At 54.7% G+C, this 14,711-nt stretch overlaps 1 protein-coding gene across 6 annotated transcripts in view; it reads right to left on the bottom strand.

Annotated features, from left to right (window-relative positions):
• The window catches only part of ANKFN1 (ankyrin repeat and fibronectin type III domain containing 1), a 270,247-nt gene that overhangs the window by 135,704 nt on the left and 119,832 nt on the right, over positions 1–14,711 (bottom strand). For 5 of the 6 annotated variants that reach the window (XM_078872935.1, XM_078872933.1, XM_078872932.1 and 2 more), the window contains exon 6: positions 4,567–4,607. In XM_078872935.1, the coding sequence (XP_078729061.1) occupies positions 4,567–4,607 (41 nt within the window). Of the gene's footprint in view, positions 1–1,913; positions 2,068–4,566; positions 4,608–14,711 lie in introns of those variants that run through there. The other variant, XM_078872938.1, reaches the window with a different exon arrangement.

Raw genomic sequence — 14,711 nt, 5'->3', positions numbered from 1 at the left:
GAGGCACGGCAATTGCTGCGCATGAAAAGCATTGCGGTGAAATATCGTCACGGGCTCGCGCACCATGGGAACTCTTGGCGGAATTTCACGCGACGACGTTCGAACGACGTCGCGTGAGTGAGCGTCGCCTCTCCCCCAGTGGGGGGGGGGGGGTGCATCGGAAAGCCGTGGCCCCACGTCTGTACAACGGCGGAGCGTCAACGGGTTTACGGACACCGGGTGCACCCGCTGTCTGTCTGTAACGAGCCGAGCTCCGGGCAACCGCACACCCCCCTCGACCGCACGGCGAGGGGGGTGATTGTGTGGCCAGAGGGGTAGGGGGGGGCGGTGACGATTCGTGGGCTCATCAACTCGTTCGTCTCCTCTCTCAAGGCTCGCCCGGTCGCACGCGTCGCGGAACGACTCGACCCGTTGCTGCACGGCTGCGCAGGTGATGTTCAACGCGGTTGGATTTTGACAAAAGTGGACAAAGGCGCGGAAAAATGCATGCAGCAACAAAAACAACGCAAATGACACCGTGGCACCGAGACGAGGCTGTCGGAGAGAGTCAATAAACTAGAATTACAAACGAGACGGTAAAAATGCGACGACATGTCGTGACACAATGGGCGAAATTGACTTCCACAGATTCTGGTGGCTGCTACATTCGCTGCAACATAAAAAAAAATCAATAAAAAAAGATTCCCAACCGCCCACCCCACCCCACCCAGAGGACACAACCCACGCATCGCCCCTTCCGGCCCGAGCGTTCTCTCGCCTGTAACCGTCGCATATGCAACGGGCTCAATGTCAAAAAAATATCTGTACGTTGAACTTCTTTCTCGCCATACGTAGCCAACCGTGCCAATCGGAGGTGCGGGGGGTGAAGGGGAAACAAAACTGAACACAAAAGCGCATTTCCAGAGGAACGTGATTGTGTCCTTAAATCAAATCGAAATGTTGAACCGTGGGCATTGGCACCGACTTGCCATAGGAGAGGTGAAGCCGTTACCCCCCCTCCACCCTCCATCCACCCCCATCCACCCCCCTCCACCCCCCTCCACCCACCTCCACCCCACCTCCACCCCACCTCCACCCACCTCCACCCACCTCCACCCCACCTCCACCCCCCTCCACCCCCCTCCACCCACCTCCACCCCACCTCCACCCCACCTCCACACCCCCTCCACACCCCCTCCACCCCACCTCCACCCCCCTCCACCCACCTCCACCCCCCTTCACCCACCTCCAATCACCTCCACCCCACCTCCACCCCACCTCCACCCCACCTCCACCACCCCTCCACACCCCCTCAACGCCCCCCTCCACTCCCCGTCCACCTCCCTCCATACCCTCCACCCCCACTCCACCATCCCCTTCACCCCCCCTTCCACTCCCCCTCCACCCTCCCTCCACCCCCCCCCAGCGAACAGCGCGCGGGTCACGTGTCACGTCCAGGGGCGCTGCGACCTGTTTAAACAATGTGGTGGTGGTGGCTATGCAAGATCTCACTTTCTCTCGACTCCCTTTCACTGAAATCGCTACGGATGTTTTAATCCCGTATACAATAATATGTAGGCGATATATTATTTCCCATGGTACCGGTTTGTTTTGGGTTAGATCCCATGAATATAAACGTGACGTTAAACCCGTCACCACACGACACAGCCAATAAGTAAGGGTTGTTATGTAAACATGACAATTTTCGTGACAAACCTTACTAATTGGCTGTGTCGGGTAGTGGTGGTTTAAACGACACATTTATATATTTACGCGATCTAACCCAAAAAAAACTGTATCAATGGTTAATATTGGTCACGAAAACCTACTACGTGTTAAACTAAATATTATTTTAGTTGCCCCGTGTATATTGGGTTTAGAGGAAGACTCACAGTGACAGATAAAAAAAAAGATAAAATGGAAAGAATACTCACAATGAGGCTATCGTGCGTCTTGCTTTTATGGCGGCCCCATCGGTTCTAGGATTTCCTCCAGGGGGGTGGATCACGCGAATTGCTGCTGCTGCTGCTCTCTTGATGCGATAGCCACAGACGCCGTTAATCACCGCGCTTGGTCCATGGTAGACCGCAGGTAATTTTGTAATTAATTAAAAAAACGTCTTGACATTGTTGTGGCTTCTTTATCCGTTGATTCGGGGCCCCCTTGTGGCCGACTGGGCCCCCTGTGCGTCGCCACACAACGCTGCCCCCCCCCACCCCCTCTATAGCTGCGCCCCAAGTTGCGCCGCCTCCACCGTGACACTGCCAGAAGAAAAACAACTTGGGGGGGGGGGGGGGGGAAATCACCGTTGGCGGCTCCTTACGTGGCCCCAACCTCCACCCAACTCCCTCCACAACCTTCGGCCCGGTCTCCAACCCCGTTCTCTGGCCTCGCCGGCAAGGGCAAGCGCCCTCCCGAGAGAGTCCGTCTCCCCGGGCGACCAAGCCTGCGCCCGCCCTCGGTCTGGGCCCGTTGCCGAGAAACTGCGGCTCGCGTGGAACCTGCGGGACTCCGAAGCAGGGGCCCGAAATAAACCGGGCACCGAGAGCGCGGTGACGGCAGCAGTGACGGCAGCGGGCACGGTGCGGCGAGCGATTGAGTCAGCCGCCGACCAGTGCCGGATTATCCTGGTGGCACAAGTAGCTACACGTGCAGTAGCTACGGGCCCCGCACTTTCAAAGGCCCCGCGCTAAATGCTTGCAAGCTATCAATTCCGGTTCAGTGATTCTGCACTTGCTCTATCACTATAGTACTATACCGCCTTTAACTTTTATGAACGACCGGGTGTTTAAGGTTAGCGAATTGTCGTATTATCTGGCTGTATAGCAAACGAAACCGATGCAAGTAAAAAATGACGTGTTTAAATATTTAAGTGTGTTTTTGTAATTAGGGCCCCTTAATAACATCGTATGCTACAGGCCCCGCACTAGCTTCATGCGGCGCTGTCGCCGACGGGAACGTGGATTTTAAAATGAGCGAGCGGCACGGGAAAATGGAGAAGGTCAACGCGCGTGTGATTGTACATCATGCGGGGGGGGGGGGGGGGGAGCTTCTTTACAACAACAGTGAAATGCCCAGAATCAACACAATGAGTAATCAGAACGATGGAAGACGAAACGGTGAAAGTTGCTTCAAGCACGGGGTGGAGTTGACCCTCGTTGCCTTCAATCTGCCACAACGCGGAGTCATCGGCGCCACTCAATGAGAGGCTTCGGCCGCTTTCTCATTGTATTGCCCCTGGCACGGGGCGGCTTCTGCGGCCGTGGAAATGACAACAGGGGAACGCAGCGAGAGAACATCGCGGGCTGCTGAATGTATTCATAGGAGGGTCAGTGTCTCAAAACAAGTTGACGTGGGCTGCACGATACCACTTGGATTCTAAGCGGCGTCACTGATTCTCCTGTCAAGGCAGGGGTCTTTGTGTGCAAGTGCAATTGTCCAAAATAAAACAAATACCTCATCATCGATCGGGCAATGAGTGGTGATGGCCACTTTGTGGTTATTAAAATGTGAACTGCCTCGCCTGGTATACAGGTTCGATGCCGACCCTGACGCCTGTATATTTGGAGTTTGCGTGTCTCTCTCCCCTTGGTCGCGTGGATTTTTCTCTGGGTCCTTCTGTTTTTTCCCCACATTTACAATCAACATTAGGCGTTCAGAGTATCTGGCTGCTATTCATTTCCACAAGATGAGCTATCATTCGTGATCGGCAGGTCGCTTCTGAAATAGAGCTATATAGCTCAGCGGGCCTTTCCTGTCAAATTACAATTTTAAAAAGTTTTAGTTTAAGTTTTAATATCTGAGCTGCAGAATGTGTGGGATTTATGTGCCAGCCAGAAAACGCATCATTATCGCACGCACTTCGTTGGCAAGTTTGCACGCACGTCAACTCTCCCCCGTCGCAATAATCCGTGCCACTGCGCGCTCAGGATTTCCACGACACCCTGCCAGCATTTCAATTTGTCATTCCAAAAAAAAACCTCTAAAAAGTTTCCCCCCAACGCTCAAAGGGGCATGGGGTGCGGTGCTCATCACAGAGGGCGGCTCAGAGATAGTGGAAATTCCATGTTCCAATAGCGGGGAACTGGTTTTTTTTCATTTTACGTATGACAAACCACTTTTCTCTTCACCACAAAGTGCTACTCACCTCGAGAGCACCACAGGCAGGAGTTTAACTTGAAAACCGTCCGACTTTAAGTCGAGTGCTTTGCACCACGCCGCTATTTATCACGATTAAATGACGTTCTGAGATACAGCAATGTCTGCACAAAATCGACACAATAACTTCGTCGTCAACATCGTTCATTACATTTTCTTCCTCAATGACGAAATCACTCGGAATTGCGTCAGGATTCGGGGGTGAGCAGAGTCGAGCTCGGATAGTGCTTCGATGGGCGACCACCACCTTGCACAAGAGGTTGATAGGGAGTTGCCTCGCGTGCAGCGATTCAAAGTCCGCCGTTGTACCGTACTTCTACGCTCCCACGTCTGTGCCCCCCCCCGCCTTCGCCCAAACCCGCACCGAGCGTCGTGGCGAAGTGCGGTGAAATAACTCGCGCGTGGCGACTGTCCAGCACCGCGGCTCACCTCTTGGCTTGGCAGTGCCTCTTGTCCGCGGCTCCCCAGCTCTGCGGGAGGAGAGCGAGAGAGGCGCAGGGTGAGCGAGCGGAGCCGCGACGGGATCGCGGCGGCGGCGGCGCTGGCGGCGGTCTGCGCCAGCGCGCACCGCCGCAGACCACGGCCACGTGTGCCGGGGGGGGGGGGGGGGCGGGTGGATGCTGTGCTGTGGTTATGTAAGCCGCCACCACCACTACTGTCACCACCACCACTGTCACCACCACCACTGTCACCACCACCACTGTCACCACCACCACTGTCACCACCACCACTGTCACCGCCACCACAACTGCCACTTGCCGCCGTGCAAAAGCACGCGCGCGCACACGCACGGAGCGCCGCGTGCCTTTTGCATCCGCTGTTTAAAAAAAAAAAAGTGCAGCGTGCAAAAAGCAAAAAACGATTCTGGAGACGCCGGCCGCCTGGGCCGCGAGGGCTCAACCGCCCGGCGCGCCTTGAGTTCGTTGCGCGACGGCCCTTCTGCGCAATCGCGCAGCCAGCATAAGCACCAGCGGCCAGGGCTGGTCCACACGCAGAACCGTGGACCCCTCCCGGTGGCAATCGCGCCGGCGGTGCGCACCATTCGATGCGTGCGTGCGCGATGGCCCTGCGCGCTTGCCTCCGCTGTCTCGTTCCTCGTTCCGTCGCTGTGGAAATCCACTCGAGGTTGTGTATACACGAAATGCACTCAGATATAAGTTGTGGATTTAAGAAAAGCAATCGTACAACGTTCGTACGCGTGATCATCACAACGTGTTTGCTCCGTTTCTCATTTGTTTCGAACCGGCTCTTGTTTTGTTTGGTCTGTTGTCCTTCCCCTGCACCGACGATGAGGCACGGTTGGCTACGTACGGTGCGAAAGAAGTTCAACATACATATATACATAACTGCATCGACGGCGTCCGCCGCGCCTCGCCAAGCCGGCGTCGATGCCAAGTGGGGGCATCGTAAGTCAAGACTGTATTGGGGAAGTGAATTACAAAGAAAATCCATCGGCCGCAGCCGTTCGACGCGAACAAACGAGCGTCCGAGGTTTCCACGGCCACGAGAACGATTCGTGATTCGTGATCGATGTCAACGCATGGCTCGCTTTTGCAACATTCACCTCCCTCCCAGCCCGTCCCTCCCCTCCGGCTTTGCCGAAAAAGCCAAATCAATCGGCATATTTCTCCCCACTCGTCAACTCGATTTGATTGGCTCTGTCGGTTGGCGGAGGGCTGTCTGTCAACGTTCGCCATTAAACTAACACGACAAACTAATTGTGAATCGCGGCGCTGAGTTAATGGCTCGCTCACCCACTCACACCACTCGCTCGCCTCGCGTCTCGAATGTGTGAACCCTCGGAAGCCGGAGTCACACCGCGCGGTGTTTGTTTTGGGTTGTGGCAGGACGCGAGAGACTTGCGTCGGCGACATTTGGCCCACGGTGACGAGATGTTAGTTACCTCGCCTGGTATACAGGAGGTCGTGGGTTCGAACCAGACGCCTGCTGTATATTTGGAGTTTGCGTGTTTCTCTCCCCGTGGCCACGTGGATTTTTCTCCGGGTGCTCCGGTTTTTCCCCCACAATTAGAATGAACACCACCACGCGTTTAGAGTATTTGGCTGCTACTATGAATTTACACGCGATAAGCCACTGCGTTGAGCTATCATATGTGGCCAGGTCGCTGCTGAAAAAAAAGCTAATAGCTTAGTGAGCCTTACCTGGAAAAATACAAATATGTTCTGGTGGATGCGAGAAAGTAGTAATCGACTATCACCACGAAAGAGTACGGACATAAAGTACTGGCCCTGCTTGCTGGCAGATGTTTTTCCTGTTACGTATGAATTATAATTATTGATATTTAATATCTATTTGCCATCAGCCATCGTAACGATAATTGTCGCACGCTTGCTCACGTGTTTGTCCTGACTTGCCCTGAGATCCACAGCAAATATTCAGCAGAGCGCCTGCAGCTCGCGATGTCACACGTATCGCCCACCACCGCCCGAGCCGGTGCAGCCATTCGGCTCTCGCCGGGCGCTCAGAATCAGAATCGGCGTTCATAGTGGAGGAATCCGATGAGCTGTGAAGCTCCTTGTCACTGATGTCGCCCCGGTGGGGTGGTCCCCCCCAGCCCCGTGTCCTCCCCCCCCCCCCCATCGCGGTCGATGTCGTCAGGAGCCTGAAGCATGCGCGACGCGCACGTTCGGCTGTGAGGCGCGCGCGGCGCAGGCGACCTCGGCCTCGGCCCGGGATAACATCTCTCTGGAAAGCCAAACAGGTCGACGGACTGCACCGTGTCCATTTACGCATTCCACAAGTAGTGACTAATCCCATATCTGCATTTCCCATAAATATGCTAAATTCCTCTGTTGATATGCAAATTCCTTTGTCAAGGCGCCCCTTCCCCCCTCCAACCCAGCTTAAATATACGCTGCCAAGCCTGGTGGTGCTCATTCAGACGCTGTCTTTCTGACAGACCTGTTCTTCACCTGAGGACGGCTGCTTGCGTTGTGGCCGAAACGTCGTGAGAATTATTTTATTATGTTTTATTTTTATTTTATTCTTTCCCTTCTACGTGACTTTACCGAAAGAACCAAGAAGATGAATCCCTGCAGTCACGAAAGCTTTAAATCGAAATTTACCGTGTCGATTTGTTTGTTTGTTTTTGTTTTTTACCCAAAAGTATTTTATGATTACACGCTTTCATTTAACTCACTCTGTCTGTTGTTGTTGTCGTTGTATCCTCAAATCTTGTAACTCAATTTTTACCCACTTCCCAATGTGGTATCGACTGCAAACTTGGTATACTTACGTCATACTGATGACAATACTTTTTCTATCATAAAATATATATATTTTTAACATTATTTTTTATATGTTATGTTTCGGCTTGGGTCTAATTGTCCACGCTCAACTCACGTTGGCTGTAATTGCTCACGGTCCCTTACGTTATGGCAAGCTTCGGGGCCACTTCCTGGAGTCGTGGAGTTCTTCCATTACTAGTACATTTCATGAAAGCGTGTTTTTTCAATTTTTTTAAAATATATATTTTTATTGTTAACGCGACGATTCAGGTGCACAACACAGATGGGCATGAAGGGGGGTTGACACCAGCACAACCGCACATTACGGATTGCAGTTGCAATGGAAGCCTGTCTATAACCGTCTGGTGTCTTCTTCATACGCTCTGATAGCCCTGTAGGAGAAAAAAAAGTGAGGGAGGAGAAAGGGGGGTGTCTAGATACCCTCATGGTTGCTCTTAAGATCAATGCCCGCTGGAGGAGGGCCGTGTTCAAAATTGGCGTTTGGAGACGCAGCTGTGAGTCGCTGGAGCCCTATCCACGTGGTGTGTGTTCTCATGAACACCGAGCGCCTTGCCCACGTGGTGTGTGTTCTCATGAACACCGAGTGCCCTATCCACGTGGTGTGTGTTCTCATGAACACCGAGCGCCTTGCCCACGTGGTGTGTGTTCTCATGAACACCGAGCGCCTTGCCCACGTGGTGTGTGTTCTCATGAACACCGAGCGCCCTATCCACGTGCTGTGTGTTCTCATGAACACCGAGCGCCCTATCCACGTGGTGTGTGTTCTCATGAACACCGAGCGCCCTATCCACGTGGTGTGTGTTCTCATGAACACCGAGCGCCTTGCCCACGTGGTGTGTGTTCTCATGAACACCGAGCGCCCTATCCACGTGGTGTGTGTTCTCATGAACACCGAGCGCCTTGCCCACGTGGTGTGTGTTCTCATGAACACCGAGCGCCCTGCCCGCGTGGTGTGTGTTCTCATGAACACCGAGCGCCTTGCCCACGTGGTGTGTGTTCTCATGAACACCGAGCGCCTTGCCCACGTGGTGTGTGTTCTCATGAACACCGAGCGCCCTATCCACGTGGTGTGTGTTCTCATGAACACCGAGCGCCTTGCCCACGTGGTGTGTGTTCTCATGAACACCGAGCGCCTTGCCCACGTGGTGTGTGTTCTCATGAACACCGAGCGCCTTGCCCACGTGGTGTGTGTTCTCATGAACACCGAGCGCCCTATCCACGTGGTGTGTGTTCTCATGAACACCGAGTGCCCTGCACACGTGGTGTGTGTTCTCATGAACACCGAGCGCCCTATCCACGTGGTGTGTGTTCTCATGAATACCGAGCGCCCTATCCACGTGGTGTGTGTTCTCATGAACCCCGAGTGCCCTGCCCACGTGGTGTGTGTTCTCATGAACACCGAGCGCCCTATCCACGTGGTGTGTGTTCTCATGAACACCGAGCGCCCTATCCACGTGGTGTGTGTTCTCATGAACACCGAGCGCCCTATCCACGTGGTGTGTGTTCTCATGAACACCGAGTGCCCTGCCCACGTGGTGTGTGTTCTCATGAACACCGAGCGCCCTATCCACGTGGTGTGTGTTCTCATGAACACCGAGCGCCTTGCCCACGTGGTGTGTGTTCTCATGAACACCGAGCGCCCTATCCACGTGGTGTGTGTTCTCATGAACACCGAGCGCCTTGCCCACGTGGTGTGTGTTCTCATGAACACCGAGTGCCCTGGCCACGTGGTGTGTGTTCTCATGAACACCGAGTGCCCTATCCACGTGGTGTGTGTTCTCATGAACACCGAGTGCCCTGCCCACGTGGTGTGTGTTCTCATGAACACCGAGCGCCTTGCCCACGTGGTGTGTGTTCGCATGAACACCGAGCGCCCTATCCACGTGGTGTGTGTTCTCATGAACACCGAGCGCCTTGCCCACGTGGTGTGTGTTCTCATGAACACCGAGTGCCCTGCCCACGTGGTGAGTGTTCTCATGAACACCGAGTGCCCTATCCACGTGGTGTGTGTTCTCATGAACACCGACTGCCCTATCCACGTGGTGTGTGTTCTCATGAACACCGAGTGCCCTGCCCACGTGGTGTGTGTTCTCATGAACACCGAGTGCCCTATCCACGTGGTGTGTGTTCTCATGAACACCGAGCGCCCTATCCACGTGGTGTGTGTTCTCATGAACACCGAGCGCCCTATCCACGTGGTGTGTGTTCTCATGAACACCGAGCGTCTTGCCCACGTGGTGTGTGTTCTCATGAACACCGAGCGCCCTATCCACGTGGTGTGTGTTCTCATGAACACCGAGCGCCCTATCCACGTGGTGTGTGTTCTCATGAACACCGAGTGCCCTATCCACGTGGTGTGTGTTCTCATGAACACCGAGTGCCCTATCCACGTGGTGTGTGTTCTCATGAACACCGAGTGCCCTGCCCACGTGGTGTGTGTTCTCATGAACACCGAGTGCCCTATCCACGTGGTGTGTGTTCTCATGAACACCGAGTGCCCTATCCACGTGGTGTGTGTTCTCATGAACACCGAGTGCCCTATCCACGTGGTGTGTGTTCTCATGAACACCGAGTGCCCTGCCCACGTGGTGTGTGTTCTCATGAACACCGAGTGCCCTATCCACGTGGTGTGTGTTCTCATGAACACCGAGCGCCCTATCCACGTGGTGTGTGTTCTCATGAACACCGAGCGTCTTGCCCACGTGGTGTGTGTTCTCATGAACACCGAGCGCCCTATCCACGTGGTGTGTGTTCTCATGAACACCGAGCGCCCTATCCACGTGGTGTGTGTTCTCATGAACACCGAGCGTCTTGCCCACGTGGTGTGTGTTCTCATGAACACCGAGTGCCCTGCCCACGTGGTGTGTGTTCTCATGAACACCGAGCACCCTATCCACGTGGTGTGTGTTCTCATGAACACCGAGCGCCCTATCCACGTGGTGTGTGTTCTCATGAACACCGAGCGTCTTGCCCACGTGGTGTGTGTTCTCATGAACACCGAGTGCCCTGCCCACGTGGTGTGTGTTTTCATGAACACCGAGCGCCTTGCACACGTGGTGTGTGTTCTCATGAACACCGAGCGCCCTATCCACGTGGTGTGTGTTCTCATGAACACCGAGCGCCTTGCCCGCGTGGTGTGTGTTCTCATGAACACCGAGCGTCTTGCCCACGTGGTGTGTGTTCTCATGAACACCGAGCGCCTTGCCCACGTGGTGTGTGTTCGCATGAACACCGAGCGCCCTATCCACGTGGTGTGTGTTCTCATGAACACCGAGCGCCTTGCCCGCGTGGTGTGTGTTCTCATGAACACCGAGCGTCTTGCCCACGTGGTGTGTGTTCTCATGAACACCGAGCGCCATATCCACGTGGTGTGTGTTCTCATGAACACCGAGCGCCCTGCCCGCGTGGTGTGTGTTCTCATGAACACCGAGTGCCCTGCCCACGTGGTGTGTGTTCTCATGAACACCGAGCGCCTTGCCCACGTGGTGTGTGTTCTCATGAACACCGAGCGCCTTGCCCACGTGGTGTGTGTTCTCATGAACACGGAGCGCCTTGCCCACGTGGTGTGTGTTCTCATGAACACCGAGCGCCTTGCCCACGTGGTGTGTGTTCTCATGAACACCGAGCGCCTTGCCCACGTGGTGTGTGTTCTCATGAACACCGAGCACCTTGCCCACGTGGTGTGTGTTCTCATGAACACCGAGCGCCTTGCCCACGTGGTGTGTGTTCTCATGAACACCGAGCGCCTTGCCCGCGTGCGAAATGAAAGAATTGAAGGTCGCCCTCCGCTCTCTGCAACCCGCGTGTCGCTGGCAGGAAGCGCGCTGGTGGTGACGCACTGTTGCCGGCACCGTGGCCCTCCGCACTGCCTACAGCACTGTTGGCAGCACTGTTGGCAGCACTGTTGGCAGCACTGTTGGCAGCACTGTTGGCAGCACTGTTGGCAGCACTGTTGGCAGCACTGTTGGCAGCCCATGACATCCAAGCAGTGGTGTCTACAGAGAGATTCAGCAGAGGCGACGACACTCAGGTTCTACCCCACGACGTTCGGAAAGAACAGAGTCTGCGCCGTGTTTTGGCTGCTACGCAAACTTTGTTCACAACAACAAAAACACCGTCCCTACTAGTTTAGGTCAGACTACGATAAAAAAGAATATGGCAAGAGTTTAAGGGTTTTCTTTCTCAACTGAGCATTGGGGCATCGGTGCCTCGATGCCCCAATGAGCAATGCCTCAATGCTCATTTGTGGCATTGGTGCTCATTACCTATTTACAGCCCTGATACGGTGGTTTAAATTCCACGTTCCTATGGCAGGCACGAGTCCATGCGCAGGACTTGCGCGCACAGTGGTACTAATTGTATCCACCCCCAGAGAGATGATGGGCTGAGTCAACTTCCATCCAGCAGATTTTGACCTAGCAAACCTTCCCTCTCCAACCGCTGGTTTGCCTACTTGGAGTGAGAGAATGCATCCATTCCTTGGTTCACACCGATTCCTCAGCTCGCAATACACACGTGGCAATTCCGATTTGCACGGTTGGCTACGTACGGTGCGAAAGAAGTTCAACGCACATACATACGTACATACATGCAACGTGTGTTTTAATAATCGATGTGGTTTCGATTCGTAATCGTCGTGGGTTCGCGTCACTCCAGCAGCCAACGGGCGATGCTGCCATTCACCGCAACGCAATGGTCGCCCTGAATGGTCACGACCAATCACTGCATCACCTCTGCAAGTGAAGCGTCTGTCCTGGACGCCTGCATTGTTCCACGCTGGCGACCACAGTGGGACGACGCAGAGGTCCAGAAAAGACGCTTCACTCGAGAATCGATCGTCACACCTCCTGGCGTTGACATCCTTCGAAGGACAACAATGGGCTGATGCTCATGTCCCTGCTTCACGGATTGAGTATTAAAGTCACAGCAGCCGCAACAGTGCGAGTGTGGACATGCAACCCACACCGTGGACCACGCAGTAAACCCACAGACACACGGAGATTTCACATCGAGACCCAGAGAGATACACAGAGGCCCATAACGATACGTAAATACATCGAGACCCAGAGAGATACACAGACCCACAGAGACCCATCGAGATACACAGAGACCCATAGAGATACACAGAGACCCATAGAGATACACAGAGACCCATAGAGATACACAGAGACCCATAGAGAAGCATTCAAAGCCAGCTGCAGCAGTGGGATCGTGGCAATGGAGCCCAAACAATGGACCGCGTAGTCGTCACTGTGACCTGTGCTCCTTCAGCGGAGGAGGAGGAATTATCGAACTCTACACGAACTCTCTCCTGCAGCCCTCCCGCGGCTGTGTCAGACCATCGACGTTGGCTTCCAGCCCCTGAAGCGGAGTGCAGCAACACGCAGGAAGGAGCGAGTTGAATCGCCGAGGGGGGGGGGGGAGAGGGGGTGAATCTCTTCCCCGACGAGGCGTGGAGAGACGAGTTACGCACGAGCGTAACGTCAATGGGCACGGCATACACATGAAGATGAGAAAAACAACAGAGACTGCCGTGCTCACGATTATCACGTGGCGCTGTTTCGAGTGATGGCCCTTCTTCAGAGGAGAGAGAGAGCCGGCTGACGAGTCATGTGGAGATGGCGCTCGACACCACGGCGCTCCGAGACGCCGGCTGAATCGGAACAGAATTTGACATTTGCGCCGTTTTGACTTCGCATGGGGAACATTTCCCGACAAGGGGTTTGGTTGTTGTATTTCTTCTTATTATTATTCTCCTGTATCCGTACAGCAGCCACACACGAGCCTCGTGCACTTGCCGTGTTTATCGCTAAACCCTTTAGACAAAGCACACGAGATGTTGAACGACTGCTGATGCAGTGTTACCGCGTCCTGGATTCAAGACCAAAGAGATGTCTCTCCTCCTACGCCCGCCGACCCTCGCCCCGCCAGCCACTGCGTTCCAGACACATGTTAGAACCCCTCACCGATACTGGCGCTGTGCCAGTGCAGAGCCTGGGGCACTGAGACACACAGAGCCCCGCTCAGCGCCGGTTCTGAAGCTGTGGTGATTGATGGATGAGTGATGGATGAGTGGTGGATGGGTGGTGGATGGGTGATGGATGGGTGGTGGATGGGTGGTGGATGGGTGATGGATGAGTGATGGATGAGTGGTGGATGGGTGGTGGATGAGTGATGGATGGGTGGTGGATGGGTGGTGGATGGGTGATGGATGAGTGATGGATGGGTGGTGGATGGGTGGTGGATGGGTGATGGATGGGTGATGGATGAGTGATGGATGAGTGATGGATGAGTGGTGGATGGGTGATGGATGGGTGGTGGATGGGTGGTGGATAGGTGATGGATGGGTGGTGGATGGGTGGTGGATGGGTGGTGGATGAGTGATGGATGGGTGGTGGATGGGTGGTGGATGGGTGATGGATGGGTGATGGATGAGTGATGGATGGGTGATGGATGAGTGATGGATGAGTGGTGGATGGGTGATGGATGGGTGGTGGATGGGTGGTGGATGGGTGGTGGATGGGTGATGGATGAGTGATGGATGGGTGGTGGATGGGTGGTGGATGGGTGATGGATGGGTGATGGATGAGTGATGGATGAGTGGTAGATGGGTGGTGGATGGGTGGTGGATGGGTGGTGGATGGGTGGTGGATGAGTGATGGATGAGTGGTGGATGGGTGGTGGATGGGTGATGGATGGGTGGTGGATGGGTGGTGGATGAGTGATGGATGGGTGGTGGATGGGTGGTGGATGAGTGGTGGATGGGTGGTGGATGGGTGATGGATGGGTGGTGGATGGGTGATGGATGGGTGGTAGATGGGTGATGGATGGGTGGTGGAAGGGTGGTGGATGGGTGGTGGATGAGTGGTGGATGGGTGGTGGATGGGTGGTGGATGAGTGGTGGATGGGTGGTGGATGGGTGATGGATGGGTGGTGGATGGGTGATGGATGGGTGGTGGATGTGTGGTGGATGGGTGATGGATGAGTTATGGATGAGTGGTGGATGGGTGGTGGATGGGTGATGGATGGGTGGTGGATGGGTGGTGGATGGGTGATGGGTGGTGGATGGGTGGTGGATGGGTGGTGGATGAGTGATGGATGAGTGGTGGATGGGTGGTGGATGGGTGATGGATTGGGTGGTAGATGGGTGATGGATGGGTGGTGGATGGGTGGTGGATGAGTGGTGGATGAGTGGTGGATGAGTGATGGATGGGTGATGGATGAGTGGTGGATGAGTGATGGATGAGTGATGGATGGGTGATGGATGGGTGGTGGATGAGTGATGGATGGGTGATGAATGAGTGA

Source organism: Lampetra fluviatilis, chromosome 35 (assembly GCF_964198595.1).
Source record: "Lampetra fluviatilis chromosome 35, kcLamFluv1.1, whole genome shotgun sequence".
Taxonomy (NCBI): domain Eukaryota; kingdom Metazoa; phylum Chordata; class Hyperoartia; order Petromyzontiformes; family Petromyzontidae; genus Lampetra; species Lampetra fluviatilis.
Note: the sequence above shows the minus strand (reverse complement) of the source record. Positions and strands in the feature narration are given on the sequence as shown.